At 38.0% G+C, this 13,007-nt stretch overlaps 1 protein-coding gene across 18 annotated transcripts in view; it reads right to left on the bottom strand.

The window, feature by feature from the left end:
- The window catches only part of LOC137115855 (C-myc promoter-binding protein-like), a 49,568-nt gene that overhangs the window by 20,926 nt on the left and 15,635 nt on the right, over window positions 1-13,007 (bottom strand). For 6 of the 18 annotated variants that reach the window (XM_067495525.1, XM_067495535.1, XM_067495530.1 and 3 more), the window contains exons 3-13: window positions 10,915-11,161; window positions 8,699-8,768; window positions 7,139-7,308; window positions 6,422-6,714; window positions 5,807-5,873; window positions 5,530-5,588; window positions 4,956-5,100; window positions 4,382-4,557; window positions 3,911-4,011; window positions 3,046-3,261; window positions 2,356-2,501 (exon numbers count right to left, since the gene is read on the bottom strand). In XM_067495525.1, coding sequence (XP_067351626.1) covers window positions 2,356-2,501; window positions 3,046-3,261; window positions 3,911-4,011; window positions 4,382-4,557; window positions 4,956-5,100; window positions 5,530-5,588; window positions 5,807-5,873; window positions 6,422-6,714; window positions 7,139-7,308; window positions 8,699-8,768; window positions 10,915-11,161 — 1,690 coding nt within the window. Of the gene's footprint in view, window positions 1-2,075; window positions 2,115-2,355; window positions 2,502-3,045; window positions 3,262-3,910; window positions 4,039-4,381; window positions 4,558-4,955; window positions 5,101-5,529; window positions 5,589-5,806; window positions 5,874-6,421; window positions 6,715-7,138; window positions 7,309-8,698; window positions 8,769-10,914; window positions 11,162-13,007 lie in introns of all 18 variants that reach the window. The other 12 variants (XM_067495519.1, XM_067495521.1, XM_067495526.1 and 9 more) reach the window with 4 other exon arrangements.

The raw sequence follows: 13,007 nt of genomic DNA, 5'->3' as shown, positions 1-13,007 counted from the left end.
CTTTAGCGACATATTTCCAAATGAATTTTTTTAATGAACTACCCAAAACTCAAAGCTGCATGGGGGCGGATGTAGCGTGGGGGCGGATGTAGCTCAGTTGGTAAGGCAGTCGTCCACGGAGCACAGGGTCAGTGGTTCAATCCCCAGCTGTGCAGTGCCTGTCCAAGCCCGCTAGAAATTGGGGAGGGTTGTGTCAGGAAGGGTGTCAGGTGTAAAAACTGTGCCAAATCAACATGCGGACAATGATCCGCTGTGGCGACCCTGAACTCACGGGATAAGCCGAAAGGACAAAAAAAAAACCAACTAAAACTCAAGCTTAATAATGGTATATTTATATCTGTATAAAACATCTGTGTAGTACACAAGTTAGCAATTATGAGCATTGGGAGAGACCCTAAGAAACGCTGCTTGAGAGAGCCAAGTAGCATGATTCTGTACGACTCCCACTAAAAAGAGACTGACCCACTGTGGATGCACTTCCTCTGGGAACACTATACATTATTAGGTGACATAAAAGGGCTGGGGAGGGGATGTCTGTCCAAATAAGCTAAAGAAGCTTTTAAATGCAATGAATCTTCTTAAGGCAACTAGTAAAATTTTAAACTCTTATTATGTCTGAACCTATGACTCTGTATTTGGTCCTAAATGCTAAAGGAAGCATATAAGCACATAAGGCAAACCCAGAATGGGACCATAGAAATCTGGAGTATGCCATAAAACACATTTTCAGATGAGAAATAAGAGAACCACTCCAGGGCAGATGTAGATACCAAGAGAGTATGTTGATTTTAATTCATGAGCGGTCTTAGCCTATATTATTCATTATATTCCATTCAGAAACATTAAAATGGCGAATTATCATATTTTAGTCTTGTACATCTATACAGGTACTTTACATAGCAAAGAAGTAGTAAATAAGACAAATAAAAGGTTATTTTCTTATTATTTTATAGTAAACATGACCACAGCTCTTGGCAGTGTGTTTGCATTTCATGAGGATGAGGAGTTTTTTAACAATGCTAATTAGAGGGTTTGTTCAAAACAAAAAATAATCACATGTGGACTGGGCCTTTCTCCTCGATTGTACAGGTAAGAATAATGATATTTTATATGTTAAATAAATTATCTATTCACCCTTTAAGTTGTAGTTTTGATTTACTAACAAACCCACAAATGTTTTTGTTTAGTTTTTCCTTTATTGCATTTTTACACAGTTAAATAATCTGTATGAATACTTTGTTTTATTATACATATACTAGATTTAATTAGTTTTCTTTTTCAATTACCTACTTTTTAACCTGCTAGCTGCTGTGTGTTTTTGTTCCAAGTGTGTGTTACAATAAGTGTGTGGGCTGGCAGAGCTTCAGTGCCACAGTGCTAAAATACAGAGGTCTAGCAACACAGGAAATGGAGGAAATGGAGGCTGTGGATGTTGACCACTGCCTCCACTTCCACTATGCCTCAATTACAGGCTCTCTCTCTCTCTCGTACACACACACAGACAAACATCATACAAGGAGAGCTAAGTCTATTTCAGAGTATTATTAGTGTCAAACTGTGTCATACTGTGTGGCTGTCTGAAACGCAAACACACAAAACTTAACCTTCAACAAACATATGATGAAACACATGGGCTCAAACATTCAAAAAAACACCTAGGGGAGCAGGGATGATACTCTTACAGTCTATCAAAGGTTCTTCAAATTGTCACACTAAAGAATAAGAACCTAGGGGACACACAAAAAACTTGCTTCAGAAATTACTGAAGAGCCAAAACGTGCTTACTCACTGGACTTATTCCAATATTTATTAATAGATTAACTCTATAAATGTGACAACATTTTGATTATAAGAAAGTAATTTAAATTACACACTGACAAGTGGATGGGAAAACCAACATGAACACTCAAACAGAAGCTGTAGGAGTAGCGAGGCATCAAATAGGAGAGAAATTCTGTTTTCTGTAGAACCTACTTCAATTTCAAGTAATTTTGTTTACTAGGACCATGCACATGTGGAAACAAAGTGTACACAAGGCAGGTAAGATACAACTAGTAGTAATAGACTTATTGTACCTTGCCTCCTTTGTCTGAACTCTGCTCTGAATTGTAGAGCTGTTCACAAATGGAGGCAAAAGGGGAAAGAGAAAAACAAAGAAATCAGAAGGCGAGAGAACCAAAGAAGGATTGGTTGAAGACAGGTGAAATAACAAGATAGAGAGGAACCTGCTAATACTACTAAAGCACCAAATTAAAAGAAAAGACCCATGGGACAGATTTTTATGCGAAAAATAATTTCCACAATATCAGAATTAAAATGTAGATATATAGCAGATTTTATGAATAACAAGCTCACTTTGTCCACACAGTCGTCAAAGAAGGCCAAGCTGGCATCTTTGTCGCTGACAAAAGAGCACTCCTCAATAAAGCGGATGAACATCTGGGTCTTGGTCATCAGTGAGTAGAACTTCTGGTGTGAACGGTCGCGGCTCTTCAAGAACCCTAAGAATATCAATGCATTATGTTAGTTTCAATATTTTACCTTTGTGAAAGTTACAAGATTTGAAGATTTTGAATATATAACAGCAAGTTTACTAAATAAAGTTTCTAAACCAATCTCCCTAAATAAAAAATGGTAATTATTGACAAGAACAATTTATAGACTACTACGAAAGAAGTATGATTTTGATGCAATTTTTCTATAATATTCTATCTATTTTTTTAAAAAGTTAAGTTTATTGTAACTTTAGTCTGTAGGACTAGTCAGTTAGCTGCAGTGCTAGCTGACTACCTCATTTACCTTCCACCTACAAACAGCAGTGAATTCTCTAACCCTAGCTTGATGTCAAACTCTACGCAAGCAGTTTGTGTTTGCTTTTACTCAGCAATGAACATGCGGGAAACCTCATGTATTAAACAAGGCCATCTCTTTTTCTGGGGGGGTAAGGGTTAGTTTGATGAGGCTGTCAAGCTTTAAATCACTGAAGCTGCATGGATGGTTTGAGTGTTTTGGCTACAGTGGGTCAGAGTAAACTATTGCAGGTACCTTGTAAGTCAAAAAGTGAGCTAGCATCTGTGGCTTTCTCAGAAGGTGCCTGGGTGATAGGTCGTAAGAAAGAACGATAGCCTTTCAAAATGGCTGCCATGAATCGGAGGAAAGCTTCCTGGATCTCCAGCTCAAGAGTGTGAAGGCTTATTCCACAGCTCAGCTCTGATGAATCACTCATGCTCAGCTCCAAAAGCCCATCAGGTTTGTACTGACCTGAGACAGAACAAAAATAAATGTAACTCTCACTACATATCATAAATCTTATAAAAATGTAGTGGTTAAACCATCATGTCAGGTTAATGCATTGATTGGATTATAATTAAATATTTTAAGAATAGCTCAAATATTAATTGTTCTCTTACTGTGTAATTAAAATAAATAAACTTGATTCTGAACTTGAACTTGATCTTAATTTCTAAAGGTCCATGAGGATTAAATGGGTTAAAAGGAAATTGTGCTAAATGGTATTTGTTGCTAAATAGAGAAGATCACAGTGAAGAGTGAATAGAGCACAACTGACAAAGACAGTGACAACAGAATTCCAAATTAAAGGTGAGGAATGAAAGAGAACACAATCTTTGAGGACATTGTCTAGCCACATTTTTAATCACACTAAAAGTCAGAAATTTGGTCTGACAAGTCAAATAAAGTCAGAACAGAATGAAGGATGAGATTGGCTCCCTTTAGCTTGCATTTTTACTCACCATTTAGCATTACAACCTTAAATTTAACTGGCAGTTAGCTAAATGGAAACAGCTGCTCATAGGGTACACACATACCCTCTGAGCATAAGAATACAACAACTGACACATTTTTACAACAATTAGTTCCACTAGCTCTTATATACCAGCTCAGTACTTACCATCAATTAACTGCTGGTAGAGATTGCTTAACACATTCATTAGGTTTTTACAGGCTTTCTTTGGAAGGATCTTCCATGTGAGGGCACGTTTATCTTCATTGCTGGATAGGGAGAGCATACAGTGAGCTCTGGAGAGGTTAAGAGACCGAAACCAACATGGACAGCGGTAAGTTCAGGTAGTACTTACTACCTTATTACTGTCTGGTTGTAAATGAGGCCGAAAATAATGTTAACCATTACTGGCTATGCATCAGAAAATTCAGCCTCTTGTGACACTAGAAGAATTGTCATTTCCAACTATGCTTTAGGAAAATTGTCTGGTATCTAAACTTAGAACTCATGATCTAGCTGTAATGTAGTCTGGAAAAAATAATTCAGCAAAGACAACATTGTTGTACTTTTAGCTGATTGTGCTGTGTGAATCACCACCCTTATAGATGAAATACTCAAAGTGTTGTCAATTGTGCTCACTGGAAAATGGTGTTTGTATCCAGGTCCACGCAGCTCACATCTGGTGGGGGGTCATAAAGGTCAAAGTAGCGAGAGTCTACTCCAACAATAAATGGGCAGGGAGCACTCAACACGTCAGCCAAAGCCAGGGGGCACAGAGGAATATAAGGGCATGCCCAGTGGAACGGGAAAATCATCTGAGAGGGATGACAAATGTGAAATTAAAAAAAGATGGGCTCTTCTGTACCCTTATAGTGAATTTGTGAAGTTGTAATTTTAACAGCCAACAGACATTTTATTCCATAGGGTTAAACACATTAATATTATACTGTTATACATCTTACAACTATCCCCCAATGAATGCAAGACATTCGCTGGCATTCCAGAAATTCCATTATAGAATGCATTTGTCATTATCAGAAATGTACTATATGTATCTATATTATAACTACATTTAAAAGAAAGGGGAAAAACTCTTTCATAAGAGCAAAGATGTGGACAGTGACATAAAGATGAGAAGCCAGATTGAGACGAGGTGTGGTCCCAGCTTAAAAGGATCTAAAACCAATCTGTACAGCTGAATGCAGTAACTCACAGACACCAGAGCTTCAGTGACGCTGGTCAGTACAGCTGGCCGTAAAGAGTGGACCAGAATCTTATGTTCTGTGACAGCAAACACAAGCAGGGTGACAGCATTTTCTGGTCCGAGGTTCTGAAGCAGCATAGAAAATCGACAGCCACTACAAAAAACACAGTGGATGATGTCCTATTAACTGGCTGTTGATGACACTCTGGATTTCAAAATACTCTTCAGACCACCAATACCAAAAGCAACATTATTAAGAATAGTTAGAGTAATTATTTTATACAGCACTTTGTTACTCGAGCTACACCAAAAAATGGTTCTAATGAGATGTTGGAATTCCCTGCATTCAACTGCCAAGTATATAAAAGAAACTCAACGTTGATAATATAGAAAAGATTTACAGTATTCAGGACTTGCATGCAGAAATTTTCTTTAACAAATGAAATACATTATATGAACTATACGGTTGCATACACTGCATCTGTGGGTCAATCAACAGCAAAATACATATTATATTATACACTAATACAAAAAAGAGTAGATTCACAAATCCCCAGAGTAATCTCAATAAAGCTGTTCTTACCTGAGTGGTAAAGGAGAAGACACGGGCTGGCTCAACATCAAGCTGTCATGAGGGGAAAGCTGTAGAAAAGCTGGAGAGTGAGAAAAAAAACATCCAAGCACAAAATCCCTGCACAACACAACATCACAACACAACAATAGCATCAACAATCGGTCTTCAGCGATTGTCGCCACCAAGTCTGCAAGAAATGTGGGGGTCATCACATTTCTTAGTTTCAACTTAGTTTTAAGTCAGTTGTGACAAGCACCATATGAAACAAACATTAGAGGAAACTTACCTGCACCAGAATGCGAGGTCTCTGAGAGGAAGGAAAGGGAACTTTGTGCATGAAATGAGAGATATGCCTGTAAAGAAGAAGAGTTCAGGCAATATTAGGCTAACAAACAGCACTGGTTGGCCACATTATCTGGCAATCCCTTCTTAGAGCTAAAAGTAAAAAAAAAAAAAAAAAAAAAACAGGAATCTTCTATCACATACTGAAAGTAAAACTACAGTTTTTTGTTGTTGTTTTTTTTTGCCCTTTCGGCTTATCCTGTGAGTTCAGGGTCGCCACAGCGGATCATTGTCCGCATGTTGATTTGGCACAGTTTTTACGCCGGATGCCCTTCCTGCGGCAACCCTCCCTAATTTCTACCGGGCTTGGACCGGCACTGCACCACTGGGGACTCAACCACTGACCCGGTGGTCTGTGGACAACTGCCTTACCCCCTGAGCTACAGCCACCAACAAAACTAAAACAACTGTATTCGTCTTAAGAGACAAATCTAGTAATGCAGTACATTAAGAGAGAAGAATATGAATTGCATGCAATACTAATACAAAACTAATAAAGCTAGGTAAAAATATAAAGTACCAAAATATAAACCAATTTTCAAGAATATCAAGGACTCACTTTTCAATGGGCAAGGCATGAGGACCAGAAATTGAGTAGCGATAGAGGAATGTTAGGAATTTGCGGAAAGCATCAAAGAAGGGCCAGTGGGAGAGCAGACAGATACACTTGTTGGTGTAGACAGAGTGGAGGTTGGTGGTGGTGGTGGTAGTATTATTGGTGACAGCTGCCATAGAGTTGGTGGAGGACAGTTTGTGTGGATCCAGGCTCAGGAGACCCAGCTGGGAGCATTGCTGATCTGTCAGACACTCCTGCGGGTAGGGCTCATAGAACTGAATGGCAGCACCATACACCTGATGCAGGGAACAGATTGGATAAACTGCTCGACATCTGCAGTTATTTCATTTCTATCTAAAAAAAGAGACATCACTGCAGTCTCATCATGCACATACACTCATTGGCTATTTCATTAGGTACACCTGTACAATCTAATCCAAACCAATCCAATACAGAAGCTCTGCAATGAATTCTACATTTACAGATTCTTCTGTGTTTTAAGATGGGTGAATACTGTCCCACTTTCTCTTCACATATGCAGAGTAGGATGTGGTTCTCCTTTCCCACTGTGTCAGCTGTGGTGATGGTAGTTACAATCTGATAATGTGGTTTAACAGTTACAGGCAGCTTTACTTATCTGATGCTGCTACTCAAATGTTGGATGAAAGGCAACAAAAGAAAGTAGAACAAAGGAGCTAATCTATCTATTCTTTATTGTACCTTTTCTCCCGAAGCACCAGTGAGGACAAAGGTAGAAAAAACAGGTAGGGAGTACTTGGTGTTAGCTGGCCAACACTCGATTGTAGCCCCCATTGGAAGGCAGAAGAGAGGTACAGACTCTGGCAGAGGAAATGACTCATAGTCCTCCTCTGGATATCTGCAGAATAAACCTAACAGGAAAAAAAAAAGAGAATTCAATTTAGAGAGCCACTAAGTTCAACTTCCCCACTGGTAAGTCAGTGGTTAACTACAAATGCTTGCGGATCCATAGTAATTATATGTTTTGGTTAATTAGTCAGTGTCTGCAGACATAAACAAACAAAATATTGATTTAATTTTATACTTTATAACTTTGTAGTACATCTAATACTTACTTAAGGTACTAGTTGTAAAGTTGTACTGACAAGCACCAAATGTGCAAAACGCAGTTTCAAGAAAACAGTAGAAAAAGTGACAACATGTAGTCGTAAGAAAAAGTGGCACTTTTTCTATTTTTTGGTTTTAGATTGGTCAATGTGGTCTAATCTTCACCAATGGCACAATAGTCTAACCTGATAAAATACAAAGTGTCATAATCTTTCAGGTCCTTTTTGAACACATCCAATAAACATACAAGATGGCTGTAGAAAAATTTAATGGCAACAGTTAAAACAAGATCTGTTTGTATAAAAGGTGTGTTTGTTTTTTCACTTACTTTGGAATGTACTGTGGATTTCCACTCATAACACATGACTACAGTACATTATACCCACCAGGTAATATACTATATGCACTGCTTCAGCTAATTGTGCTTCAATAATATTTGTCATTATAAAATGAAAACAGCCCCCAATTAATCAGACTTAGTTTGAATGAATTAGTTCTGGACTTAACTGCTGCACTTTTCTATACTAAATAAAGTCAGATTTTATAAAACACATTTGTTTCACAAACTTGCTTTTAAATAAACGCATGCTGTATTTTTGCTGACCCAAAATGTTAATAATTAATGTCATTTCTCTGAGCTGAGTCATCCAAGGCATTTGTGAGAAACTGATATGATTACACCATTCACAGTCTGCTGCCTATATACACAAGATCTGCCAGTACATCTTAGGATAGGTCAAACACAATGACCCCAAGCTAAAAGTGTGAAAATAATATTTCAGTATTTCTGGCTCTGTGACAATGTGAAATAAGTCTCATATTAACAATGAACGTATGTCAACCATTTATACCCCTTAAAACGGAAAAATATTGGCGTGCAGAGGTTTCTCTCATTACTCCAAATCTGAGGTATCAACATGCTTCAACAAGCCTGAAAAGCACAGCTGTAACAGAATGTCCTGCTGTAGCACATACTTCTCTGCAGAGACATATCGACAACAGCACAGTTGCACCTATTAAAGAAACAGGAACTATTTCTATTGCAATAACTATCATGTGAAAACTACATTTTTGCATTTTAACTGGTTCCATTTATTGTTGTGCAACTTTCCAAATAACCTTCATTTTAAAGTACTGAGGACAGACAGAGATGGGTCTGTGTGGGCCTGTAGTAATGGGATTTGGAAGGCTTACCCGCTTTGTAGGCTATTGTGTTGGTTTTGGTGACAGACTTCTTATAGCAAAGGTAGACAGAGGAGCCCCACTGATGAAGAGAAAAATAAGGCAAGTTAGTAGAAAATGCATAAATCAAAGTTCAACCAAATGTGGATCAGTATTGCAGTTAGTCCCTTCAAAATATAATAATTATGTTATTATATAATCAAATTATTTCAATTACAACCCTCATGTAATAACAAAATATTTTTTTAAAGTGTTCTCCACATTTTCTACTCCTTTAGCATAAATTACTGCATTAATGCAGCGTAGTATGGAGGCGATCAGCCTGGTGGACTGCTGAAGCATTACTGAAGATCAGGTTGCTTTAATAGCGGCCTTTAGTACGTCAGTCTGGTTGGATCGGGTGTATCTAATCTTCTTGTTGACAGTACTCCAGATTTTGTGTTGTGGTCAGGAGAGTAGGCTGGTCAAGAAAGTACAGTAAAATTATAGTTAATAAACTAATGGGCCTGATCTCCCAAGTAATTGATTCAGCTTTGCTTGACATTCTTAAGCCTGTACTCATCCAGCAAATTTTGCACTGATTCATTCATACTGCAGAACAGTTAAATGTACTTTTGACACTTTAAGTAGCGTGTGCTCATTTGCACCTCACAAAACCATTAATATGTAGAGAGAAGCATTAATATATGGGACAAACATTTTATTTTGTCAAAATTAGTCACTGTGCGAGAAGCCTATCTTTCGAAACTAAAATTTAAATTAAACTTTAGCAACCAGAAGCGAGACATGAAGTCTATTTCCATACTGTGGTTAAATATCAAAATTACCTTCACAGTAACCCTAACCACAAAAAAATGAGTGTAGCTAAAACACTTGTTTTATTGAAGCGTCTTAATCTTCTCTTTCATGCGCTACAAGTTAATTTATATTTACATGCTAACATAAACATTTCCTGATACAAAATTGGACACACACACACACACACACAGAGAGAGAGAGTATAGCTATATAACTACATTAACTATAAGAAATGTCAAACGTAGAACAAGCTTAAAAAAAAGCCAAAACTTCTATCATACCATATATTAGAATTTTACATGTACTGTATTCATTTGGGAGACACTTTTTATTTATTTTCATGAAATAAAAAAAGTGAGGTTAGAGTTAGGATATGGGCTGCAGTTGGTCTTTACTTGTAAATGTTAAGGTTAGGGGGAGGTGCTAGGTATTGCATTATGTCAGTCATTACAACGCCTACAAAGAAACATGTACAAACATGTGGTTAGGCATATAAGAGGGTGGAAGAGGGAGAGAAGCGGGTAAATAGTGGGCAAAGAGAAAACCAAACTCTGGAGAAGAAGCCATAAAGCTGAAGCATTTAAGGTTCCTGAGACAACACAGGAAGGTTTTACACTATTTCCCATGATTGGGTACACTAGCCAGTTTTGCGTGCCTCACTTAGGGGCTAAAACCTCTCCTAAAAAACAGAAAAAACAATTATCTCAGCGACATTATACTAGTGACCTGCCACACAATATATTTTTATGAAAGCATAAAAGACACACAGGAGTTCTACTGTAAAGTAGAGTTTTTTTTTTTTCATCACAGCTCCTGTCCTTTAACAAAAGAAAGCTTAATCTAAGTATGTTTGGTCAGAAGCACTCATGGAAACAAGGCTCAATGTCACCTTTTATTGCTGACTAGTTTCCAAAGCCTATTTTACTATTTCAAATACTCTGAAGTATATTTCAAGAATATCCTGACATGTTGAATTTCAAACTGATTGCTCAATATAAAATACAATAGGGTAACTTTAAAGAAAAGCAACCTCCAACTATGTTAATAACTTACATTCCAACACAGGCTATGAGTTAGTCCTAGTAATGTAAAAGTGAGAGGAATCGCCCTGTGCTCACTCTGTCACACTTCCTAAAAATGCAGAACATAAGGTTATCTTAAAGATGAACACCCAGGGTGGTCAAAACAGTTATTTTAACCAATATTAATGCACATTAAATTAATAATATACATTAGTCCTTGCTCTCCGCCTGACGGTGAGTAAAGATATTTCTTTTCATCCTCTAGGATGAAGCATCTTTATCCTTAATGAAGAATTACGCATTTTGGGGATGCCCTATGTTAAGCTCAGTTATCTAGTTCCTTCATTTTGAAGAACACCCTTTGAAAATGGCTAACTAATTTTTGTTTCTAATTCAAGTGTCTCTCACCATGCTGCTATTCAGATTCTTCTCCACCTTGCAGAAAGTGTGTGGAGGTGTCTCTCCCTTGCTAGGAATGATGATGCAGATGTCAGTGACAGCCAGGGCAGCATGTGGCTGAATCTCGGGGGCCCTCCGATAGGTGACATAAATGCGCTGGGAGGAGTTGCCGCTGATATTGGCTGGACGACCACTTGGTGTTGTCTGGATGATGTGGCAGCCATGTTTCAGTCTTTCCTTCCATTCATACAATACACTAGAGGCAGGAAGCAGAATACTTGTGTGATTATTATATAAAATTAATCGATAATATGTAGGTATGTTCTCTTCCAATTTTTCAGGGTTCACAGAAAGACACTGATTAAGCTAAATGTCTGCACCCCATGAGCTACAAAGCAACATTTAATGCAACCGGTAAAAGGCCTGTAAAAGATCTAGGAGCTTATAAAGTGACAATCAGATTTCTGTGTTTTCTGAGTGTGTGGTTATTGTAAAGTTTTTGACACATAGGTGATGAGTTAACATTCTTTTTTAGTGTAGTTTCAGAAGCATGGCTACCAGCAGACGGAGGATAAAGAGCGAATCACAGCTGTATACATGGGTTTAATTTAGATTACTTAGAATTCGTCAGTTTGCACTTTGACATCTGATAGATGTCGTAATTATTCAATATAATAAAAAATAAGAGTTAAAAACTAAAAAAGGGAAATACTTTTATAGGTGAACAGGTCTAGTGGAACACCAACTATGAAGAGCTGTAGCCACATTTAAAATGCAAACAGACACACAGCTCTTACTCTAATTATTGGGTAAAAAACGCCGTAGTGAGCCGTTTTTAGGATTAGCATAAACTAAATGTTTACTCCCATCTACTCACTGATCCCTACTTATCTGTGGGCTAGGCTTTAAACTGGAGCAAGCTTTTTCTAAAAGTTCCAACAGATGTTGCAGCCTAACACTGCTGCGTGATCCACATGTGAATATGTGCAGATGTGGGATGTATTCCATGTGGACTCTTAGCTTCATAGTCAGTCCCCACACCCCACCTCCCACAATGATGTAATGAAATAAGACCCACCTTGTTGCTCCCCCTAAACAACCTCTTTAGCAGCTTTGTTTAATGCTGTGTTGATCCGCTAGGTGGAGCCATAATTAGACTTAGGATATTGCAGAGTGTGTAATGGTCTGTACTTTCTGTCAAATCAAAAACCCTTAGTGTACCATACCAAAGACAGGAATTATAACTCTGTTTCTGTTAGGGATCTGCATTTTGAAAAATAAGAATACATGAATCCAGTTTCAGGTCTGTGTGTCTGTTTGAGAAATTAAAAAGTGGTAACCTGGTATTAAGAAATGGGGAGGGCTGATGGTGGCAGTGGAGACCTGCCATTGTTCTGCTTATCATTCATTTCAAGTTGTTGATATTGAACACAGCCAAATTAATGTTAATATAAACATTACCCATAGAAAATTATTAAGCAACAATTCACTATCTAATGAAACAGTGAGCAAAAATGCACGTAAATGATGGCTACAACTGCAGGGGTACACACACACAAAGATGCACACACACGTGCACACACACACCTTTGCTTCCCATTAGTCCTATGAGTGTCTGGAAAGTGCAGCTCCTCTTAGCTATCAGCACACAAAAGCTGCTGATGATGTCTGACCAGAGTGTCTATGTCAGAGCCTGATAAGCACAGCACTCTGTAGTGTCCGAGGCCAGTATTGCCCTCTTTTGCATTGTCACCCCCTACGTCAACCAGCCAAAGGTGTGAGAGGACTGACCAAACATTATTGAAAATAAACGAGATCACAACAAGAGCAAGGAAGACAGAAAGCAGTTACTGTGAGAAACTGCTGCATAGAAGCGGAGCTAAGCACTTAAAGCTGAGAGCATTTTAGCATTTCAGACCAGAATTCTTTGCACTTCTTAGACAGGAACTGTAGTTTTTACTCACAATGGGAAGGAACAGCATGATAGAGTTTGGTAAGAAGAAATCTAATAGCAACTGCAGTGCTTGCCGAACAACAGGTGGTAGTCACTAAAAATGGAAAGTAACGGCTACAGTAAAATATTACAATGCATACAGTACTTG

The sequence above is a fragment of the Channa argus genome, chromosome 2, assembly GCF_033026475.1.
Source record: "Channa argus isolate prfri chromosome 2, Channa argus male v1.0, whole genome shotgun sequence".
In the NCBI taxonomy this organism is placed as follows: Eukaryota; Metazoa; Chordata; class Actinopteri; order Anabantiformes; family Channidae; genus Channa; species Channa argus.
The sequence above is the reverse complement of the archived record's forward strand: the minus strand, read 5'-3'. Positions and strand labels throughout refer to the sequence as shown.